The sequence below is a fragment of the Mustela erminea genome, chromosome 3, assembly GCF_009829155.1.
Source record: "Mustela erminea isolate mMusErm1 chromosome 3, mMusErm1.Pri, whole genome shotgun sequence".
Classification (NCBI taxonomy): Eukaryota; Metazoa; Chordata; class Mammalia; order Carnivora; family Mustelidae; genus Mustela; species Mustela erminea.
The window spans coordinates 116,699,110-116,723,405 of record NC_045616.1 but is presented as its reverse complement, the minus strand read 5'-3'; the positions used below and the strand labels follow the sequence as shown (position 1 = coordinate 116,723,405).

At 42.3% G+C, this 24,296-nt stretch overlaps 1 protein-coding gene across 4 annotated transcripts; it reads right to left on the bottom strand.

Annotated features, from left to right (window-relative positions):
• Positions 1 to 349: 349 nt before the first annotated feature.
• Positions 350 to 24,296, bottom strand: HAVCR1 (hepatitis A virus cellular receptor 1). Of its 4 annotated transcripts, none has more exons than XM_032337194.1 (9): positions 21,092 to 21,211; positions 20,567 to 20,624; positions 17,974 to 18,312; positions 14,870 to 14,953; positions 10,450 to 10,557; positions 7,409 to 7,464; positions 3,957 to 4,068; positions 2,838 to 2,874; positions 355 to 689 (listed from the first exon to the last, which is right to left on the bottom strand). In XM_032337194.1, exons 1-9 carry the CDS (start codon positions 21,125 to 21,127, stop codon positions 575 to 577), a joined length of 945 nt encoding a protein of 314 aa, XP_032193085.1. In that variant the 5' UTR covers positions 21,128 to 21,211; the 3' UTR covers positions 355 to 574. The 4 variants fall into 4 exon arrangements, with proteins under 4 accessions (XP_032193088.1, XP_032193087.1, XP_032193085.1 ...); XM_032337195.1 differs by lacking the exon at positions 21,092 to 21,211 and adding an exon at positions 23,955 to 24,296 and having other exon boundaries at positions 356 to 689; XM_032337196.1 differs by lacking the exon at positions 14,870 to 14,953 and having other exon boundaries at positions 352 to 689; positions 21,092 to 21,218.

Here is a 24,296-nt window from a genome sequence, read left to right as displayed (position 1 = left end):
CAAGCGAAATCAGATTGACCTGTAGTGGTGAAATCACATTCACTTCTATTTCCCCATGGGGGAAATAAAGACCTGTGTACCCCTGTGATTTGAAAGCCTCGGCGAACCTAAGAAATGTTAACATTTGGAGTTACAATATAAAAAAACAAGAGATTATCAGGAAACTGCTTCCAAGTGAAGTCCTTTAAGTCCCACATCAGATCTGCTGATTTTAACTGCTAGTCTGCTTTTCTTGACAGCTTTGGTGACCAAAGTGGTAGCTCTTCCCTCACTGGTGAGCATTCTTGATGGAGAGAAGGTTCATATGATCCAAAGAGAATATGTAATTATAAAGTGTTCACATTTGGAAGAAACAGTGAATTAAGTTTTAGCATAAAAAATTAGGACTCTATGGCCAATGAGGGTAACTATACACAGATGAACCAGGCACTCTACCCAACATAACTGATATGTTGGAGTATCATTGGAAATTAACAGAAAAATCATTCTAGGGATTACAAGAACTCTGACATGGTGGTATCTTGTCATTGTCTCCCACAGTTAAGGACATAAATCCTTAGAGGGCCACTGGGTCTTAATCCATGACATAAACATTGTCCTCAATAATGTAGATATTGTCTTCTGCTCGGATGCCCACTTCGGCTGCACTTTGCAAAGCTCCAGTCCGAGGGTCGTTCATGCAAACCATGCTACAGAAAGAACAACATAAGTCTTTTAGGAAAAGCAGACCACCTCTAAAGGATGACAAGCACATTCATGTAGATGCAGGCAAGGCTGGGTATCTGCAACTCCCATAGAGCCCTATGAAGTGAATAGGAGATCCATATTATATTGTAGGAGAGCCTGTTTAATAAGGAGGTAGAAAATCCAAGCATTCTCCTTGAGAAAACTCATGCAATAGGATACAAAAATGGAAAATCTAAGAAGACTGGTCTCAGACATCAAACTGAAGACCTAAGTCAAGCTGCATATTCTCAAGAGTAGCTAAGAAATGGTTTGGCTGCTGTTTTTCTAACTGTGGACCGTACCCTTCTGGAGAAGGTGATTCAATTTATTTAGCGGTCTACACCCTGCATTTAGGATAAACCCAGAACACAAAATGTATCAGAACATGTTAAATACAGTAAAATACTATGTGTGTACTGGCTCATGGTGTCAGCAATCTCACTGTTTCCGTGATTCGAATTTGAAAGCCATGGGTTAGGCAACGTTCCTGACACATACAGTCATACGGTAAGTGTACAGAAAGGTCATGTGTGCCATCTGGATACAGCTGCTGTTTTTGTAACTGGTCAAGAGTGCCGGTTTGCCTGCCCAGAAATGTTCATGGAACATACTGAGGCTTTACTCAACTCTGATCTTTAAGCAACCACTCATACATGTTTGAGAACAGGTTAGGTGTGAGGAGCTTAAAATGAGTCAGTGTGATGGAACTGCAAAAAAAAAAAAAAAAAAGAGAGAGAGAGAGAGAGAGAGAAAAGTCACAAAGAAATGCTCAGGGTTTTTTGCTTTTTTTATATTTATATTTTTTTTATATTTTGCATTTTTATAAAATGTATTTTATATTTTACTAAAGTAAGTATTTTCTTTTATCATTAGGTAATAAAAAAAATCAGCCATTAGAAACAAGTTAGCGATGAAAGGACAGAGATCAGCTAAAAGGATGCTGTGTGTCATGCTTTTCTGCGTAATAGGAGCAATTGCTTTCCTCCATTCTTGGACGCCCATAGTCAAAAGCTTCTCTAAGTATGGGTGTGGGACTCTAAAAGATCAAAGACTGAGTTTTTTTTACCTGCCATGTGGTGTGCCTTTGGATGTCACTTAACACTTCTAAACCCATTTTCCGTCTGACAGTAACAGTGCCTCTCTCGTGGGTGTACTGTTACAACAGGCATAACTGCCGTCATAGAAAGCATAGAATGCGGCGAGCATTGTTCAAGGTGCATTCAGCGGATTGGCTCATGTAATTAACTCAGATCTAGGAAAGACTAGGGGCAGTCAGTCAATGAAAGAGAACTAGAAATAATGTGCGGCAATCTAAGAGGGATGGGTTTTGAACTGAAGACCTTGCTTTAAGGCCCAAGCTGTATGTACCAAACGAAGCAAGCTACTTGGATTTGGAAGTTAGTAGCAGCTTCCTACTATTACGACTATTCTAGCAGAGGACCACAGGCCATATGCAAGCAAAGGGGATTTAAGTTTTAACTGTGCAACAGCATGGATTTACAAAAATTGGGTCTAGATAATCAACAGCCTGGAAATGGAACAGCAGAGGAAGACAGGAACTATAAAGTGGGAGGCACTTGCCTCACCACAGTGCCTTTGTACTTCTTCAGCCTGGAGTTGTCGTCTTCCACATCTTTACAGAGCTGCCTTCTGTTCTTTGGGACTCCCTCAAATAGCCCATTACCTTTCTTCATCTTCCCCCAGGGTATTTGTCTAGAAGCATAAAAAGGACTGTTTATTTGCTTATGGTTTTCTGTCTGTTTGCTCATCTCTTTGAAATATAGCAGACCCTCAATAAACAAAGCAGAGTGAAATTAAAGAACAAACCAAGCAACTCATTCAAATGTTCCGTCAAACAAAATTTGTGATCTCCTGCTCTAAGAGGTTAAGACTGAGGTGATCCTTCTGTAACAGGGGAAATTTCAGAGAAATATAGAAAGATGTATCACTAGAAGTTGTGTCTAACAACCATTAAACCAGATTTAATGGCTCATTAAACCAGATTTTCAGAGCTTAGGAGAAAAAGAAGAGAAGGACAGAGAGAAATTTTTCTTTATTTTTGGCAGAGTAGAAATACCAAAACGTACTGATACAAACTCTTTCGAACTTACTTTAGTTGTTCCAGCTTGTTTCTTACGCAGAAATATTCTAAATTGGAAAAGAGTTGAAGAGAAAATTAAACACATTGAGATCTTTTTTAAACAAGTATATTATTTCTATTACTTTCCTATGAACAAAATCTGCACAGAGACAGAGCCTGAAAAAATAAGTTTAGAAGAAAAAATGTTTTTTAAAAAAAGGGAAAAAAAAAAAAAAACCCAGACTGGACAATTTCCAAATTACTCTGGTAACTCCTTTTGAATCAGTAAGACCTAAAGACATCTCTTAGTATAAAGTATTTCATTTTCATTAATGGTCTAGTATATTCACCCACATGCCCAGGCTTACTTTAACACAATTATTAATAATTGAATTTCATTTAAAAAATGAATCTTTCATAGGAGACAGGCTACAAACACACATACCACACCCCAAGTGCAAACACAGCCACACACACACACACACACACACACACAGCAGACACATCCCCAAACACAACTGCTGGATGGCTACCTTTTTTTTTTTTATTTTATTTATTTGACAGACAGAGATCTCAAGTAGTTGGAGAAGCACGGAGAGAGAGAGGAAGAGGAGGAAGCAGGTTCCCTGCTGAGCAGAGAGCCCAATGCAGGGCTCGATCCCAGGACCCTGGGATCATGACCTGAGCCCAAGGCAGAGGCTTAACCCACTGAGCCACCCAGATGCCCCTGGATGGCTACCTTTTGAAGCCCTTCTAGCCTTAGCCCTGAAATCAGTTTCTTGTCCAACGTTTCATCTGCCTCTCCTGTTAAGTGGGTCTTGTAAAACTCAACATTATCATCCCTCATGGGGACAAACACTGGTTTCTGAAGGGAGTGAGTATAAAAGGACTGAACAAATCATATATATAATAATGGCATGTTGCCTTCCAAATCCCAAGTCTACCCAAAACAGTCTCATTTCTTTAATATTTAATTTCATCTCTGGAGAATTTATATTGCATCTTTCTCTTTATAGGCCAGTAATTTAAAAAAAAAAAAAAGAAAGAGAGAGAGAGTTTAGAAAACAGAAATGGATGTGAAATCTCAACCACATGGCTGTTGGCCTTGAGAACCGTTGCTCTGTTCCCACAGGTCCCTGAAGTAACTTACTTTTGGTAATCACGACGACCAGCACAGTGAACAATACCACAGCAGTAACACAAATGCCGATGTACAGTCCCTTACTGGTGGTCATCCACGGATTCTGTGCCAGCAACACATGCTGCGGAAACATCGGTGCATCGAAAACACATCTTGTTAGAGTTATGGATACAAGACATTCCTTAAGGGGCACCTGGGTGGCTCAGTCAGTTAAGTGTCTGACTCTTGATTTCGGCTCAGGTCATGATCTCGGGGTCATGAGAAGGAGCTGGGCATAAAGCCTGCTTAAGATTCTCTCTCCTTCCTTTCTCTGCCTTTTCACCTCCTCCCGCCCCGCCCCGTCCCACCCCACCCCATGCTCTCACCCTCCCTTTCCCAAAAAAAAAAAAAGACGTTCCCTAAAATAATGAACTTGGACCCATCTATCTTTGCTGGCCCTTGGCTATTTCTGGCTCAAGAAAGGTAAGACCAAGCTGTCTGAGATGGTAACTATATGGTGAAATTCAAAGACCATTTAAAAATTCAAAATGTATTTGGGGATGGTAGAAATGTTTTATATCTTGAGTGGGGGGTATTTACATAGGCATGTGCATTTGTCAAAACTTAAACTGTATGCCTCAAATGGGTATACTTTATTATAGGTAAATTGTACATATTTTTAAAAATCAATAAGCTATTTCCATTAAATATATCCTGATACAAAAAAATCCCACAATTTTTGTTCATATATAAGCTGGCCTGGTGATGGTATCTGAATGTGCTAAGTTACTGAATTTGGTCTTTGCTTAGAGACCTTTTTTTTTTTTTTTAAAGCTGTAATTCAAGATTCTTTGTCTAAATAAATGGACTTGAAAGTAGGTATTCACAGACATGGCCCTCATTAACAACTACCTGAGATGCTGTTAGCTGGGTGGAGATGCAGAAATTTGTTTAAACACCCTAGTGCAGTTTGTAAGAGCTCACCACGTTCTGGAATAAGCCTGAAATACGCCAAGCGTCACACTCCGCCCTTTTACATAGCTTAGCTCTAATCCTAAAGACATCCCAGAGGGTAAGTATTCAACAGAAAAGAAGACCAGAGAGAAGTATCAAGTCTTTTCCTGTATAAAAGTTTAATTTCCGGAGTCAGGATCCCCTCTCTTCAACTTAGTTGCTGTGTGACCTCAGACAGGCTATTTAGCCTCTCTGAACCTCTGTGTTTGTGTCTGTCAACTACAGATTAAACAGGGTTCTTGGCAAAGCTACTTTCATGTACTCCCTGATAATACTCTGAAGAAGGTAGGGGATAAGGGAAAGTAATTAGTGTTTGGGCTTAAAGGGGAAATGGCCAGGGTCTGGGAGGTTAGAGTGGTGTTGTTGTTACTTGACCAATGTTGGGGGGGAGGGTAAAGCGGTTAGATGTAACATGGGGCTGCAGGAGGGAGGCTTTGCTTTCATTTTTAAAAATATGACATAAAAACTGAATGTTCATTTTAGAATGTGCAGCTAAGCATGAAAAAAGGTAAACTAAAACCAACCATAAACCTAACTTCCAGCACAAACACTATTACTATTTTTCATTATATATTCTTCTAGAACTTTATCCTCCTAGTGTTTCTCTTAACAGAAGTAATTACTATATTCAATATATGCTACTACACACACACACACACATACACACACTATTTTAACAGTTGCTTTTTCCCCTTAACAATCAGTACTAACTGTCTTCCCATGTCAGTAAACACACGGCAGTGACTACATTCTTAACGGCAGTATGCAGGCACACTTAACTAAGTAATTAATCCGTTATTGCTGAGCATGTACATTGTTTCTAGCATTTTCATGATTATAAACAGCAACAATTAGAACAATTTTTCTCATACATCTTCATGTACTTGTTCAATTCTCTCCTTAAAATAGAGTCCAGAAAGCTGACCTTCTGGGTCAAAATATATGTTGCATGATTTCAGGATGTGGGGGATAATACCTCTCAACATCCTCAGAATCGAGACACAAAAGGCCCATGATTTCACTGCTGCCTGTTGTGAATTTGCTTCTAAATCGCTACTACTCGCTCCTAACCACACCTGTCTACAGGGAACTGAGATCAAGAACAATTTCACCACTCAGAAGGTTATTTTTGTCTGTTTTGTTTTTGTTTTTTTTTAATCCAGCATTAAGTCTAGCCATATAGCAATAGAAGAATCATTTACATAGTGGTTGTTCCAACATTTAGTAAGTATCTACAAATTCTACCCATATCCATCAGATCAATCAGTGCTCATGCCACATAAGTTGTTAAAAATTTTTATATCACTCCTATGTAGTATTACCACTGAGGTATGTGCTATAAAGCCATCTGACGCCTTGCTAAATAACCCCACCATGCCCGAGCTTGAATTTCTCTTATCATGGCTGTGTTGTCATTTCTCACTACTTGAGACCAGAAAGATTATTCTCACACCTCCAAACTCTTTTTGTTTGCTGTTTCGGAGAGTTATTTGCACATACTAAAAGCAAACTTATTTCTTCCAGAGGAACCAAGAGAAAAAGTCCTACTGATAAACTTGTCTAACTTATTTGCAAAGATGAGACTTTGATGAGCATCATGAGACAAGGACCCCTTAGATTTTTCTCAAGATCACTGTGGGAAAAGTATAAGAACATCTTTCAAAGTCACAAGTTTACTTGGGGTGCCTCAGTGGCTCAGTCCTTAAGCATATGCCTTCAGCTCAGGTCATGGTCCCAGGGTCCTGACATTGAGCTCTACATCTGGATCCCTGCTTGGGTCCTGCTTGGCTCCCTGCTCAGTGGAGAGTCTGCATCTCCTCTGGCCCTCCCCCTTGCTCATGCTCTCTCTCACTCTCTCTTTTGAATTAATAAATAAAATCTTTTTTTTTTAAGTCACAAATTTATTTAAGATGTTAATACCTTAATATGTCATCATACGGGGAGGTTTATGCATAGAAAAACTCAACAGTGGCCTCAAAATGTCTATGAAGGATGGCAATTGGGTTAGAAAAGAATATGAGAATCCACTTAAGCAACTACATGTTCGCTGACATAGTATTTTTGTTCTGGGTGGCCTCCACTCCATTGAGTCAAAGTGTGTTATTTCCCTAATGATAACTAAAGTCTTCCTTGGTCTATCATGTTAACTCCTTCTCCTTAAAGTTGTTCATTCTTTCTTGCTAATTTCTGGACAGGAGAAAGTCTGTAATATGTGTTATGTATGTATATGTATGTGTACACAGGATACAGTATCATTTATCAAACTCTAACAAACCAGTCCACCTGTATGAACTTTTCAAATTAATTAAAGTATTCCTATCAGAGTCAAATTATTTTCTTATTTTTTTATTTTAACTAGTAGAATCAATTTGTGGGCTAGTCTTACAGAAATATTCTTTAAATGTAACTTGCTTTCAGGGAGACATACAAGTGATTTCAGCTAATAAAGCAGGAAGAAAAATGCTTACAGTTTGATTGCTATGCCAAAGGCCATCTGAAGACTGTGTCACAGTGCCATTCCCATCTGCTCAACAAGAAAGAAAATTAATTATAATTACAAAAAATATTGAATTTTCACTGTAGACACTAAATATATTCACATTGCCTTCCAGTGGTGAAAGAAAAGTTGGAATAATAATATGGCGAAATGCTGCAGACACTGCAGAAGTCATACCAAGTTACTAAGCTGTATTAATTTATCCTCTAAGGTTGTGTTTCTTGACCATTTTGTCTTGGACCCTTAAAAATGGACACTGTTGGGGCACCTGGGTGGCTCAGGGGGCTAAGCCTCTGCCTTTGGCTTAGGTCATGATCCCAGGGTCCTGGGATCGAGCCCCGCATCGGGCTTTCTGCTCAGCGGGGAGCCTGCTTCCTCCTTTCTCTCTGTCTGCCTCTCTGCCTACTTGTGATCTCTGTCTGTCAAATAAATAAAGAAAATCTTTTAAAAAAAATGGACACTGTTTGCCATCTTTATGGGGAAAAAATGCATGCAGACACAAAGTTTTATCTACAGAATTAGGGAAATCGCAGGGGCCCATCCTTGGAAGTGAGTTAAGAATGTCGCTTAATGGTAGATAATCGGTATTTTCATGCCAGCTAAGAACCTGTCAATGAGTATCCAAAGACCACATGCACATCCAAAGATCAGGACCACTCTATTCCCAAATGGACATTACAATGGTTTTATTCAGAATGTGAGTAAAATGTACTAAGAGATCTAAAGCAGGTGGCAATGTAACTCCTCCATTATATGCCAATGTGCCCAGACTTTGATCCAGAAATATTTTATAAAATATCTGTTACATCATCTGTGAAACTAATATATCTTATACTGCCAAAAATCCTAATATAAAGGATATTGTGCCTTAAAGCTTTGACTGTTCAAGTTTTACTACGAGAGTTTTGAAATACTGATTTTGTAAATACAGCTAGAACTATAAGCTGTAACAGTACCCCCCCTCATGAAGTTGTCGAATTGGATGATGTACATTAAGGACTGGACACTATTATTAGGTAAATATTAGCTGTTATTAATTATTACATTACCCTGGAAGGAGCAGCAGGGAGAGAGTGACGCTGTGCAATGTACCTCCCAAATACCACGTCCTTCTATGATCTTTAACATCTGGGGGCAAGTGCCACCATCACGCCTGTGGGCATGCAGTCAGTGGCAGGCCGTGGAACTGGGAGCTGCCTGTCTCTAAAGCAGAACTATTGGGCTTCCCTAATGTAGCAACAGCAATCAACGAGACCTGCCTTCAAAGAATTAAGTGAGAGAACGTATGACAGCTTCCCGGGGCAGCTTCCCGGGACAGCTTCCCGGCACATCCCTCTATCCAGTGTGTGTGGCGGCCATATGAGCACCAAAATCCCTTCCAGCCTGAATGAACATTCTTCGCTCCTTTAAGTCTTCAGTTCGCTGAAGACTGACACAGGCACAGTGAGGATTTGGCTCGAGACCCTCAGGCACACCGCCAAGGTGGCATCGATCGCTAAGTCACAGGGGACGCAGCTGCTCCCATGTCTGTTCCACTGTGGAAAGCTCTACCTTGATCGGGTTTTCATCCTAGGATTCCCGATTCCGATGTGCTTGCCACTCGCACGGGAAAAGCGTGTGGTGCGGCTGCTTCCCCCTGCTGCTACCTTGTGTTTTTCTTTATTTCCACTTTGTTTTCGTGCCCAGAAGCAGTTCCCACTAAGGATTCCACTTTCAAAACCAAATGTCACCATTATCTAATCCCAGCTGAACAGGTGCCTCTGTGAATCTCGCTGCAGGTCCATTTTAAATTAACCAGCTTCCGGGAATGACTGGCAAAAGGTAAGCCATGGCGGGAAGGGGGAGGGCCCTACTGACTGGAACTCCTGGGCACAGTGAGTCACAGACATTACAGAGGAGTCTTCCAAGGTTGAACCTGTTTGGATTCAGCACAAACACAAGCACAGGTAAACCAGCTCTGCATTACAAAGGGGTTCAGCCTGTGGCACTCCCCAAAATAACCTCTCTGGGTAACGGAATTATCTGAGGCAAATGAGACCATTCAGCATCACCTTTTTCTACCACAGTTAAGACAGGCGAATCTTGGGTTTCAAATAAGCAAAGATTATATGAAACCTGCCCAGAATGGGAACAGTGGGACCAAAATTGGAGAAGACGGTAGACAGTCCCAGGGGACATGTGTCTTGGGGCTGGTGCTGATGTCCTCAGCCCATCTCAAAGTGTCCACATGCAAGTCTCACAGAGTAGCAGGGGAGCCTCCTAGATGTACTTAGGGTCTGGGTCTTCGATGAAGCATAAATATGGTTGATCAGTTTGGTTTGGATACTGGAGAGCTGGATTTAATTGATATAGGGCTCTGGCCCAAGACAGCAAGCCCACTAATAAGTCTGGAGTAAAGAGCAGTTCATCTGATTAAGAAAAATAGTGCTATGCATGTGGGTGTGCCCAAATCATATAAGCTCCCTGGGCCAGTGAGGTATATGGATGCTAGACTTGAAGAAAAGAGCCGCAGTTGCTATTGTATCTATTACTTACCACCTTTTAACGAGGTATTAGCGTTTTCATCTCATATAATCCTCAAAAGCATCCTACAAGATCCTTGCTATTCCGTCCATTTCACAAATGATAAAATCTGATTCTAAATGAGTAAGACAGGGGCACCTGGGTGGCTCAGTGCATTAAGCCGCTGCCTTCGGCTCAGGTCATGATCTCAGGGTCCTGGGATCGAGTCCCACATCGGGCTCTCTGCTCAGCAGGGGCCTGCTTCCCTCTCTCTCTCTCTGCCTGCCTCTCTGTCTACTGTGATCTCTCTCTGTCAAATAAATAAATAAAATCTTTTTAAAAAAATAAATAAATGAATAAGACATTTGCTCAAGTCACATGGCTGACTGCAGTGGCCAGTATCAGCACTCCCATCAGATGTGCCTTATTCGGAAGGCGGTCTTTTACAACGTCTCAGCAATTATCAAAATGTGAGGACTCCCAAGGATCCAGGAAAGAAAAAGGAGTTACCGGTGGGGCAGGAGTACAATGGTGAATCGGTGGGCTGTCTTGTGCTCCTTTCCCGTGGCCCAGTAGGCTGGGTTCCTGCTGTCTGCCTGGCAGAGGGTGAAGTAGTTTCTGGAATGAAAAGAATGAAAGAACTGTGCTCTCCTTATAGAGGAACACTCCACCCTCAACAAAAATAAAAAACAAAACTAACATCAGGAATCATCATCCACTTCCCAGCAGTGCCCACAGCCAGCCAGCCCCTGAAGGCATGCCTCGTACACACCCACTTCCATTCTTTCCAACTTCCTCTTAGAAATGTACTCAAAGATGGCCTTGAGGCACTAAACAGCCATCTACCTGTACCATTATCATGAAATCTGAGCTAGGTACTGACCTGGAGAGTTTATTAGTATCTAGAGTTATTTCACAATTTTTCTACTCCTAGGATCTCTCTAAATGTCCAAAGCCGACAACAGCACACCATATGTAGGACATCTAATTAAGCTTTTATTCCTACAAGTAATACTTCACTTTCACAGGAATAGGGCATGGGAGTTTGGGCTAACTTGCCCGTTCTCCTCCCAGATAGCCCCATCTAGATTTCCTGGCCTTATTCAAGGTCCACATTATCCATCCACACATCTTTCCAGGAAGGTACACATATGGATCAGCACAGAACACATATGGACATTACTTAATTCCTTGAGGTCTCTTTCCAGGTGACAACACTGTCCAATGTCTGAACTTTGGTGATAATTAACAACTCTCAAAGCCCTGGGCTCCCAAACCTGGGCTTCTCAGTGGACCTTGACCTGGCTCCTTCAGCACTGGCATTCTGGTCACTCCTTTTGTAAGACTGATTTCCCGTTGTTATCTGACTCATCTTCAGTTTTGCACCAAAAAGCTTCACTAAGAATTTTCCAGTAGGGGCCGGGTTTCCCTTTCCTTTCTAAAATCACTCCTTTCTAATATCTCACCTTACGTGTAGCTCTGATCACTTGCCTCTCTGTGTATTTTCTTAACATTTTAAATATTTCATTTTATATACTTTCCTCACAAAGCACCAGAAAATTTAGACCATGTTAGTGGTGCTGGCAGGATAAGAACTCCTAAACCTGGGCTTTTCTTCACTTTCATTGGTCTTTCTGTTTTCCCTTCCCCACAGTGGTCTCCACATTTCAACATCACTCTTTCCCGTGTTCTGAGCTATTTTCCTGCTTCTCTCTAATGCTCAAATCTGTAACAGGGTGTAACTCTGTTTAAGAACTAAGAACAGGCAGGGTCGGGCCTGGTTAGTACTTGGATGGGAGAACTAAGAACAGGATGACAGTGAAGTCAGGTGATCAGAATCGTTACTCAACCTTGCACGGGTGTGACGATCTCTTGGGCTTAACTTTTTTCCCCAAGTTTGTGTATTAGCGGGCATCTTTTCTCCCTGTCTAAAACATTCCACCCAACCATGCCATGAATATTTTAGGCAACTAGGATACAGAAGAGACACTGAGCACAGGAAGAGCATGGATGGTTTATTAAAGTGGTTTATTAAAGTAAAATAAATGGTGGTTTATTAAAGTAAAGATAAACGTTCCCACACTGGATCTGCTCCAGCACACACCTCCTTCCTGTTCAACTCAACTCAAACTCAGGAGAAAACCATCAAGACAAGGATAAGTCTTAATTAGTACTATCCCTGAGAAGGTCACATGGACATATTGGCCAACATTTTTCTTCTGAATCTTTGCTTTAAACATGCATGTTCACCAAACCAAGGCCGCTAATCCACCCCCATTTGCAGGCACAAACTAAGTATTACAAAGCTAAATCGATACTGAGAAAGTCAAGTGTGTTCAGCTGCCTTGAATGAACAAAACTGTTTTTCTTACAAACTTTTATGGCTCCCAAATCCCAGTTTTAATCTAAAGCCCCGTCTTCCAAACTCAACTCAAGGTCCAATCCTTCAGATCCCTCCTGATTAAATATACATGTGGTTCAATAGGGGTCCAGAGAAATCAGTATGTTCCACCAGATTTTTCTGGCTAAGAGGTTGTGACATCTCTGGTCCACAGAATCCAGCCCCACTCCAAGGGGTCAAAGAAGCTTTACAAATCTCCACTAAAAGTTATCTTTTTAATCCTAGAGATAGAAAGTTTGCACCTAAACTTGTCCTCAGAATGGCAAGCTACTTTTCTACCTTTAAGTCAAATTATTCTCCATCTGTATTAAATTTAAGCCCTTATTTATCAGAAGTTTCAACCATGTGGTCTGAATGAAAAAAAAAAAGATGTGTAAGTTCTAAGTCCCGGAAGTCTTTAAAACCTGATGTTTACTTTTTCATCAGTATAAATAGTATCTTTTGTTATTTCCATGCTGTACAAATCAATTAAAGGATGCTGGAAGCAAAACTGTGTAAGCAGACTGACTGCCCAAAGACAGGGTAATGGTATTGATGAAGTTCTAGAACCTAGGTGAGGTTCAGTGGGCTGAGGTCTGGAGCCGATTACCAAGAAAGAATTCTTGAGACATCTTGGGTGCAAAATGGTGGTTTATTAAAGCATGGGGACAGGACGCGTGGGCAGGAAGAGCTGCTGCCCCGGGTTGTGAGGTATGGCAGGTTAAGTACCCTGTAGTTGGGGGAAGGTGAGGGGAAGGGAGGTTTCAACAGAGCTTTCATATGCTAAAGAGGGCCTAGTTGGTGCCGAGAGACCAACCGTGTCTTTTAGCAAGCCATTCGCATTTTTGCTATCAAGCGTCTTAGTTAGTGAGACTTCGGTTTAGAAGAAATTTAACTCTTATTTAGGGCTGAGGAACTGAGTTATTTGCCTCTGGAAATTGTGCTATTGATAAGGTAACTTCTTTGTTTATAGATCTCTAGGACATTTGTAAAGCAAGGGAGACTCCTGTCGGGCAAGGTGTGATCTCTGCAAGTTAACTATTTGTTTCTTAGGGCAGTCAGGGGTGCCTGAGGAATGCCACACACATTACCAAGGGGAGGGGAGCCGGTGGAGAGGGGGTGCAGGGTGCCAGCCTTTGTTTTGTCCTTAGCTGGCCTCGTGCTCCCTCATCAGTATGAAGGATTGTTCAGTGAGGATGTCAGATCAGGACAAATTCATCCAAACATAAGCTCTGTGCTCATGGCAGAAGGCACAATCCAGCCATTAAAAGCACATTCCCAAAATTCAAATTAATGGAGATTCAAGTAGTTTCTACCCATGTAACTTTCCACAATGAACTCAGACTCTGTGCCTTAGTTCTCACAACTATAAGAAGGGACTGAATCACACGTATAGTGCATCCGGGTCATCATAAGAATTAAGAGATATAATACTCAAAAGGTACTTAGCATGATTCTCTCACACAGGAAACAAAGAAAATGTTAACTTCACTGAAATTCCACCCTCAAATGGAGGTCTGGCTTTAGAATGGTCTAACTGATCTCTACTCAGAGCTCCTTGTAAGAACAGAATCTCATTACCTGGACCCTTGTTCTCTGACATTCCTATTTTTTTTCCTCAAAAACCTGTGCTCAACTGGGCCAAATCCACTCCACCCTCATTAGATATCTATTAGATGTCAATGGTGTGGCTTTTTGGGGGGTGTTGCTAATAATCAATGCCCTGGAGAATCTGGCCAAAAGCTATGAGTTCCCTTGCTCTAAAAATGATTATCTATAAAAAGGTGCATATGGTTTGTAAGGGCCTATTCAGCCAGAGCGGCCCCACCTCGGTTGAACTGCCATTTTGTTGTAAAATTGACCTTGCCCACCCCCCCCACCCCCCAACCCCCGCCCAGGGGAACTTATTTAAAAGCAAGTCCAGGTAACCCGTCCCAGGTAACAAAGTCCAAATACTAGGGTGGGTCAGGCCAGGTGGAGGTATTCAATCAGTGGGGGCGCACACTGTCTCCTGCTACCAAGGAGTATGGGCCCCGCCCTTTGGGCACCTTTTGGGCGCCAATTCTGAACTAGGTGATAGGCTGGTTCAAATGCCTACTAGGGTAAATTGTAATTCAACTAGTCGCCTAGCATCACTGTGGAGTTTCCTGTGTGTATTACAATCTCATTGGCCACCTGTGTGTGCCCAGGCCCAACCACGTGGCCTTTGCTCTATAAAAGTTAGTCTGAAAAGTAGGGAAGGGTCGTCCTCTCTGTAGGGGCGGCCCCGACCAGTCTGGTTGATGGTCGGTCTGATTCTTGATGCTTGGCACGAATAAACCTTTGCTTGACCTTCGCTTTGTATCAGTCTCGCTCCTTTAATCACGGACCCATTTTGGGGTACCCAATTTTGGGGGGACCGAACAGTCTGGGACAGACCCTGTGAAGCCCATGCTTGGAACCCAGGTAAGAACCTTTACCCTAGACTGTAGTTATGCCTTAACACAATGCCTTGGACAGGCTACATCTTCTCATTAGAAGACTCGGGGCTCAAGAAACACATTGGTTTACCTGGCTTGAGGTTCTGCGTGGGTGCTGGCGTTGAAGAAGTAGAGGTAAAGACCCTAGGTGACGTTGGAACACTGGTGACCTCAGCTGGAGTTAGAAACCAACATGAAAGCAAGGATTAATCAAGCAGCAAGAAACAAGAGCCTTGTGCTGGGCCCATGACTAACACAACCAATGAGAGGCTGTCCCTGGGCAGAAATTAGGCATTAATCTTCCCTGAACTGAGAGTCTTGTCATCGGTTAACTAGAATCTGTGACAGAGGAAAGCTTTGAAGACATACTTGCAAAAAGGAAGCAGCTGCACTAAAATGTATATATTTAGGGAGGTTCAGAGGTGAAAATTGTCACCTGGGATTTATACTGAAGCACTTTGAGAAGACCAGTCATGCATATCAGATTTATGTATCTCCATAAACATCTGTGAGGTAAGGAAAATGTCCAGAGCCTGGAGCAGCCTTTATCCTCTCCGTGGTGAATGACTAAGACTTCAGTAGGAGTTCCCATGCCTGGAATGCTTGCCAAATAAATAGCATTTAGTCCAGTCAGGCCTGAGGGTGACATACGGACAGAGGGACCGAGGGACCTGCGTCCTAAATGAGGACTCACAGCCATTAGCATATGCCAGATGAATCACACAGATGAGTTACATTTGGTTAGAAGGTAAACTAGACCTTTTACACTTCCTTCCAACCTAAAATATAACAACAGCTAATACCATACCATCGTTGACTTTCCAGATTCTGCGGCGGTATAGGATTCCAAATCACTTAGTGGGGGTATGAGAGCTACCCAGATGGAGCGAAAACCAGAAGTTAGCCCCCACACAGGGCCTGGCACTAAAGCAGGACTAATGAAGGACTGAACCAAGAATGTATACTTTTGCTCTCACTGGGCACCCTTTTCTCTGCAAGAAGTTTCCTTACATTTTGACCTAACTACAAAAGAAAACCATGTCTCTTAAGTAGGGTTCACTTGGTTTGCGAACTTTTCTTTCTGAAAGATGCAATTTAATTTAGAATCTGAAGAGGAAACACTTTTTTCAACAAATATCTGTGAGTGTCTCCAAAGCAGACGTCAGCAAAGTTTCTGGAAAGGTCGAGACAGTTAAGCTTTAGGTCTCGGGGGTACTTGCTCCACTCCCCATTCAAGGGAAGCCACCAAAGACAATATATATGCATGGCTGCTCAAATAAAAATGTGTAAAACAGTGGGACTATTCTGTAATCTGATCTACAGCCCTGATCCCAGGGCTAGGGTTTGCTGACCCTGATCTAAGTTGTAGTTAGCGACTCAGGAAAAGAATACAATCCAATCCCCTCCTTCCAGTTTAAAATCTAATCTACAGGGGGGAAAGCACACATGCAAAACATCTGATCAAAGGAGAGTAAGGCAAACAATAAAGAGGGATAACCTAATCAAACTGTCTAACCAGCTTGTTTTCTTCAGTTGGTAAGTATTTTCCCCAGGCTGAAGGGAGCAAACTGTACTGCAGATGCTGGTACTAAAAAATCCTGAACAGAAGTTTGAAGAGTAAGCTTAGCCAGCGAAAACCACAAGCAAACTTAAGCAAAGAATTGGTTACTGGAGGCAGAGTCTCCTTGGCTCAGTTACAGACCCTCTTCCCACTTGACAGAGCACCGGCCTTATAAGTGCCCACCTACTAAAGAATTTCGAAGCACTTTAAAAGTGTCCTACTCATTTCTCTACTAGGTCAATTCCTAACATTCAGCCATACCAATAATAAATTTTACAAATCCAAGAAAGTTGTAATCATAATCTCTTCTCCACAGAAGAAGCCTCTATCTAGAGCACACGATTATCACCAGCCTCTTTTGGCTTCCCTAAATTGCTTCCCACAGATGGTTTCCCCCGTGGTCAGCTAGTTTCTCCATCAGAACTGACCTTATGTCGCTAGTCTTCACAAAGGAAACAAACCAAGTCCAAAAGCTGGGAGATTGCAAAACCAAGTTCCTCTTAAGAAAAGAAAGAAAGAAAGGGAGGGAGGGAAGGAAGAAGGGAGGGAGAAGTAAAAGAGAGAAAGAGAGGAGGAAGGAAGGAAGGAAGACACACAGTTTATTAAGGCCACAGGTATTGGGTTTTATTGCCAGTATCAGAGCTTAGTGGTGGGAAATGCATTAGGAAGGAACACCAGAAACTGGGAAATCCCAAAGAATCCACTCTATTTATCCAACGGTAAAGAAAAGGAGGATTTTCACATCAAGACACATTTTTGGATTTCATCAAATTCTTAAAATCAACTGGTGAATAGTCATTGGGATGTAAATGTTTTCATATTGCAGTATCGTCACTTTAATTTTTAAACAAGCAACTTTGTGATAGGATATGAAATATGCCTCAAAAAATCCCAGGCAGGGCAGGGGGAAGGATGGAACTATATATCCCTTTACGACGTATATGCAACTAGACTGAGCTGACGATTGTTATACCTGGGTGCTATCCCTACTTGACAAGACCTCGTATTATATTACCTATTCTATATGTTTGAAATTCTCCAAAACAGTTTTAAAATGTTTAGGACATTTGAAAATTCTTCTAAAACATAATCTCAGAGAATAAAGGGCAGTTCTTTAAGTTAAGCAAATTCAGCTTGGTAAGAATGTTCACTCTATTTCACAATGGAACATTAAACAAACAGTAACCAACTAGCATTTTTTTAAATTTATTTAAGACAGAGAGACAGAGATAGCACAAGTGGGAAGACAGGGAGAAGCAGGCTCCCTGCTGAGCAGGGTGCCCAATGCAGGGCTCAATTCCAGGTCCCTGAGATCATGGCCTGAGCCTAAAGCAGACAGTTAACTGACTAAGCCATTGAGGCGCCCCTGAACCAACAAGCATTTTTGAAAACCTGCTTTAGGAGATAGTTTGCTAACTGGGAAGATCCTCTCCCCTATGGTCTTGCTCAAGATTGGTTCCGAATACTTCATTTTATACCAATAGAAGTTATTCTACTTTCCAACAGTTACTGAAAAACAAGACTCAAGGAACCTCCCCTTTCCCGATTAAAGGAAGAGAAAGTCACTACCAAACAGGAAACATCTCAGTTCACCCACATTGAAGTGATCAAAGGAAGACAGAAGACAAGCTCACCTGGCTTTATCTCCAGTGACAGGGTGCGTTTCATATCATTGAACCACCCCCTGTGCTCAACACGGCAACAGTAGAGACCACGGTCAGTCTGGGCCACATTCTCTATGGTCAAAGACACGTTCCCTCTTAAAATGTTTCCCTTTAGCTTATAACGTGGGTGTTTCCGAACGGTGACATGGGATCCATTAGTCCAGACCACTTCATCGGAGCAACGGGACATGGGACATGCCCCTCGACCCCAGCACATGGTAGTGACTCCAGGGGCTGTTGAGTAGGTGCAGGGCAGCGTGATGGAGTGACCCACCACGCCCATCACTTGAGTGTAAGAAACTACAGCATCTATAAATAAAGAGAAAACAGAGCATGAGGACTCCATCTTTTAACTTTACATGTATTTTCATGTTTTATTTTACATAGTTTATTTCATTTGTAATCATAGGACTTTGCATCTTGAATTTAAAAAATTTTTGTAAGCATTTTTACATGAACATACTCTTTAAAAACATTATTTATTTGATATTTGTGGATAAAATATAATTTAAACGTTTTTTCCTATATTTAGGATTGTTTTCTAACAGCACAGACGTCTAAGAGAAAAGCTACCAGGACAAAAGTCACCGATATTTTCAGCCTCTTGATGAACGTGGCCAAATTTCTTTCTAAAAGGTTTGACCCAAATGACACTCCAATAATACATGACTCTGTATTTCATTCTGTGTCTGACAGGTATATATGCTTATTCAGTAGGTAAGACTTGTGGTTTTCCTCCTCCCCCAGATTCAACCACTGCCTCAACTGAAATATGTTTGGAAAATTCCATTGCATCGTAAGTTTTAATTTTTATCCCAACTTTTTAAACGGCTATTGCAAGTGAAGTCACTGCACAACACCTCTCTTGTAAGAAAAGCCGAGCTCATGTTTTGTGTAAAGCATCACTGGCTTTCATCTGCAACAACATGGATGCAGCTAAGCAAAGCCAGTCAGAGGGAGACAAATACCATATGCTGTTACTCATATATGGAGTTGAAGAAACAAAATAAATGAACAAAGGAAAGACAGAGAGACAGAGAGCAAGAGAGATTAACTGAGAAACAGACTCTGAATTATAGAAAACAAGCTGATGGCTACCAGAGGGGAGGTGAGTAGAGGGATGGATGACAAAGGTGGTGGAGACCAAGAGCCCGCTCATTAGGATGAGCCCTGGTAATGTACGGAACTGCTGAGCCACTTAGGTACACCTGAAATGAGTATCACACTATGTTAACTATACTGGAATTAACATAAAAAACGGATTTAAAAAAAGTATTATTGGTTTAAAGGCAGAAGCCTAGTAAACTCTTCAGAAATCAACTTTTAGAAGATGGGTTTTTCGGGGCACCTGGGTGGCTCAGTAGGTTAAGTGTCTCACTCTTGGGGTCAGCTCTAGTCATCATCTCAGAGTCATGAAATCAAGCCCTGCATCAGGCTCTGCGCTCTGTGCAGAGTCAGCTTGAGATTCTCTCTCCCTCTCCCTCAGCCCCTGCCCCTGCTCACACTCTCTAGCTCTTTCTAAAATAAATAATTTTTTTTTTTTTTAAGAAAATGGGCTTCTAATACTTCTAGAAGGAGCTGCGGTTTACCATGGTCTTTAGAATCAGTCTAAAAAAATCCAACAGGGACCCCACCTCGTAAGTTGATACTCGCCCCACAACTGCGTGAGGCCCACTTCTCCCATGAAAACAGAGAACTGGAAAATACTCAATCATATACTAAATTATGCCACTTAAAAACAAGAAGTCTCTCCTGGAACAGTGGTATAAAAACTCCACGATGCCAAATGCAGTCAAGGTAGCCCTTAAAAGAAATCAGAAATTCCCCAACCAGTTATATTTAGAATTGGGCTATGACTTTGCGAAATACTCTGGAAATAAAAATGCTCATGGTTACATAAAATAAGAAAGTAACTTTTTCACTGAATTCTTATAATATTTTATTTTGCCTAATATCATTTTTGGATTACAAGTAAAATATGTTAATCATAAAAATCAAGTTATACAATGTAATAAGAAATGAACTTTCTTTAGCCCATAATTGGACTTCTGGAGATTATTGTTTTTTGAATTTCAGATTATGTCTATTCCTAACTTTGTGAAATAAAATATATTTAAAAGAAATAGTTGCACATGATTTAAAAAAAAATACCAAAGGACACAAGATAGTTTGATGAAGGACTGGTATCCTTTCCATCTCAGCCCAGTCTCCTCTCCCCATCCCCCCCAACTCATGCTAACACTATTACTATATTTTTACATACACTTGAGTAGTCCATGCTCATACAACTATCTAACCCCCTTTCTGTTTGTTTGTTCAAACGCAAATGGCAAGATATGACACACAGTTCATCATACCTGGTTCACTCACCCATGGATTTTGCAATTCATAGCATTTAAGCAATTTCTTTTGAGTAAGATTTAGCCTAGTTCTTTGCTTACCAGCTGGCCCACCAGCTCCCACCAAAGCCCAAGCACATCCATCCTCCTACACCACACTCGCACATCTCCTACACTCTCCGATCCTCAGGGCTTCCCAGACCCCAGCCCACCTATTTGCTTACCCGTCAGAAGTAGCAGGAGGCCAGAGATGGCTACCCAAGGTTGCATGATGGTTACGGCCTGAAAGAGAGAAAAAGCAGACTGGTAGGTGTGCACCTCCCCAGATGGTCTTGGAACAAGTATTAATTGTGAGTTTGCAACTTCTCCTTTCACCCTGACTGGGTCAGTCACATGAGCCTGCTCCGTTAGCGATGAGAGACCAAGCACAACAGCTTCAGGTCTCCATCAGCTCTGGGATGGCTGATCCTTCTGCACCTTGCAAGGGACAGCAGACCCTCAGGTTCAGCTCCTTCCCCAACAGAGTCCAAACTGCCCCCTGATGCTGACACAGGGGATAAAGGGAGCAAGCAGGAAGGAAACCAGAGGCAGTTTCGAAGACGGAAACTCTGGGCTCTGTAGCTAGGATGGTCAGTGCCCAGTCTTCATCATACTGTCAAGTTTGCCAGTAGCAAGAATTCATAAAGACTATGAATCACTGTGTCCAACCATTCATGTTACAGGAAGCGATGACTCAGACTGTATCTTACTGAGTGATGACAAGAGAATGCTTTCAGGAAGCACATTCTGGACCAGACTTCTGATCCCAGGTCTGCCACCTGAGAAGCTGGGGATCCCTGCGGGTTACTGAGGCCCTCCAAGCCTTGATTTCCTCATTTGTAAAAACAGCTCTAAAAATACTTGCTCTGTCTCCCTCAAAGGATGGTTATAATGAGCAAAAGGGATGTGGGAGACCTTTGAAAATGAAACCTAAATACGCACTGACGCGAAGCAAGGTTTTTGGAGATCTTACTATGTAGGGGGCTCTATGCCAAGCACCCACATGCACTTGATGCTCACAGACCCCCTTAGGCAGGTGTTGCTACCAGCCTCATTCATGGAGGAGGAAACTGAGGCTTGGGGAGATTAAGTGAGCCGAGCTGCCAGCCCAGGTCTTCTGACTTTTGCTCGTAATTATTAAGCCATAGAAGTATGTGTAAGCCTGCCTAGTACTTCATGAACTGCCCTTCTGGTACAGAAATTCAGTCCCTCCCTCCCAAGGAAGCACTGATGCTCCATCTCTAGGCCACCTGCAGCCCATCTTGGGCTTCGTGGAAATGTGGATGGTGGGCTGGGTATGTGGCGCTGGGTCCCATGCTACCTGGAAATGTGACCCCAAGACTCCAGCAGTCTCCGCACTTGGACAAAGACCTAAAGCCTGATGAGAGACCACGCACAACAGCTTCAGGTCTCCGTCAGCTCCATCAGCCAACCGGTGGCCTGAAGACTGCATTTGACCCAGAGAAGTACTTTGTGCCATGGTTTTTAAAATTCATTTCTTAAGGAATGGCCAAGATTTGAAAATCTAGAGAGCATGTATGAGAACTCAGCTTTTCGGCTTTGTCAGGAGATACGGTGAGATGGCCGTTCATGGCCCATACCACCCACCACCCTTAGAGTGTGCCCCTTCAAGCCTGCTGCTGTGCCAACCCTGGGGATGGGAGGGGGTGGGGGGGCGGGATTTGGTGTCTGAAAAAGGCCTTAGCTAGAGCAGGCTCTTGCTTTACACTCTGTTCCACCTCCATGAACACAAGCTCCTTCCTGACACTGGGACATCACAGAAGCTGTCCATGGGCCTGTTTGCTGAAATTCACCTCTTCCATAAAACAGTTGTACTATCTGATCCGTAAAAGCCCTCCTAGCTTTTCAGTGCTCCACACCTGAACCCAAATAGGTAACAAGATGAGTTCTCCCAGGGGAAACACTCATTTCTGGACACCCACTTTGTTCTTATTCTCTGCCTTTATATACTTGGAAGGAATAAAATTGACCCCTACCTTGACCACCACCAAAAGTCAGGGGACAGATTCTGAAATGCCTCAAAAAGAATTAGGTCATACCTTATATTAATTAATTTGGGAGGCAAAATATGTCATGATTAGTTTTGTTATACTCAGAGATTCAGCCAATGCCCACCAGGTCAGTGATAGAGATTTTTCTAATTTAATTCGATCCTACCAGTTATTACCCATATATGGAGACTAATGGGACATGACTTAATAAACCAAGAATGAAAAAAATCCCAGGATTGTGCAATCAGGTAGAGAGACAGGTAAATAAGCAACTAATAAAACTGGACAGAATGATGTAAATGGTAAATATATAATCAGGTTGTGTCACTCTTCCCCTTACAATACTCCCATAGCGGTCTCAGAAAATTTAAAAACAAAAGCACTCACTTTCTACCCAGATGTACAAAGTCCCCCACAGTGATCTGGATTTCTTCTGCGTCTCTCTCCTCTGCCACACGGTTCCCACCATTTGGGATTCTTTCAAATGTGTCCCCACATTAGAACTTTTCCCCTAGTGGGGCCCTCTGCCTTGATCTCCATTCCTTTGCCCCATCAGTTTCAGATTTCTCCTTTTCTTCTCAACCTCTTCTTAAATGTCACCTTCTGAGACATCCCTCTGTCCCTCTGTCTAAAGGAGCCAACCAGTCACTCTACTACACTCTCTCATTTACCTATGCAGCATTTATTCCCTTGTTTCCCTTAATTGTGTGTGTGTGTGTGTGTGTGTGTCTGTTGTCCATCCCCCCTTTCTCTTGTACTGTTAGAACCTTTCACAAAGATGGGGTTATTCCAGAACATGGGTGTTATGCAACATAATAGCTGCTAGCCACATCTGACTACTGAGCACTGGAAATGTAACTAGTATAACTGAGAAGTTTTTTAAAAAAAAATGCTTAATGTAATTTAATTTTAATTAATTTAAACAGCCATGCATGGCTCTGGTCTTAGAAAATACTCAATTCTAGACCATAATCTCCTCCAAAGTGGTATTCCTACTGTATTCCTGAAACACTGTAAGGGATCCAGTTAGTACTGATTAAATATACTAATGGAAGCACAAAGGCATGGGGGGGGGGGTGATCATTCAGTGACTGGGGTGTGGGGGCAGGGGAGACAGAAGGGAGTGGCAGAAAAATCTCTTTAAAAAGCAACATGTAAGGTTCATCATCAGAAAATGGGGGAAGGGCAGAGGGTGTTTTAAGTGTAAGAAATCATGAGCAAGAGCCACAATGGGGATACAGAACCAAGGTTCTGAGTGGCCCACTGACTGTACAATTTTGTAGGACTGAATTTTCTGGCAAGTCCATCTCCCATGACAACCTCTATTGTGTCCTAAAGGCCCTCCAACAGCACAGTTTTGTTCTGTTTTAATTTGAACCAAACAACCTCCATGATCACTACTCTTTAGTGCCAACCTTGTGACCCCTGGAAGGCTCCATACCGAGTTAAGTGGTAAGGCCCAATGGGTGACAAGGCTCAGGCAGCAAACATGAATTTCCAGCTGCTTCCTCTACCTGAGGAGCAGCCAGCAGGTGCACCGAAGTGATGGCATCAGGCTTACCTTTGAGAGGGGCTCTGGAGCTGCTACGTTGAGAATCACGAAGACCTGTCAGGAGACTTTTGGAGCATGTCAAGAGAGAGGAAAGGATAAAGAGTGGATCGTTCAGGCTCTAGATGTTTACAAAGCAGAGCAAACAGGATTTCCTACAGGATATGAGGTGTAGGCGCTTGAACATGACTCCGAGGGATTTGGGCCTGAGCCAATGGACCAACTGGAAGTGCCACCAACTGACCCAGGGAATGCTGCATGTGATGCAGGCTTGGGAAGGACCAGCCTGGATTTTCAAAGTGTTGAGTTTAGGGGGAGGCTGTTGGGAGTTCAGGAGATGGGTCTAGGACAAAG

Excerpts from the sequence above, each read along its gene's own strand:
- HAVCR1 (XM_032337194.1), bottom strand. The coding sequence starts at position 21,127 with ATGTGCTTCCTGAAAGCATTCTCTTGTCATCACTCA. Across the intron at positions 20,625-21,091 it reads CATTCTCTTGTCATCACTCA|GCCGTAACCATCATGCAACC; the intron begins GTAAGATACAGT and ends TCTCTCTTTCAG. Across the intron at positions 7,465-10,449 it reads ATTGTACTCCTGCCCCACCG|ATGGGAATGGCACTGTGACA; the intron begins GTAACTCCTTTT and ends CTTGTTGAGCAG.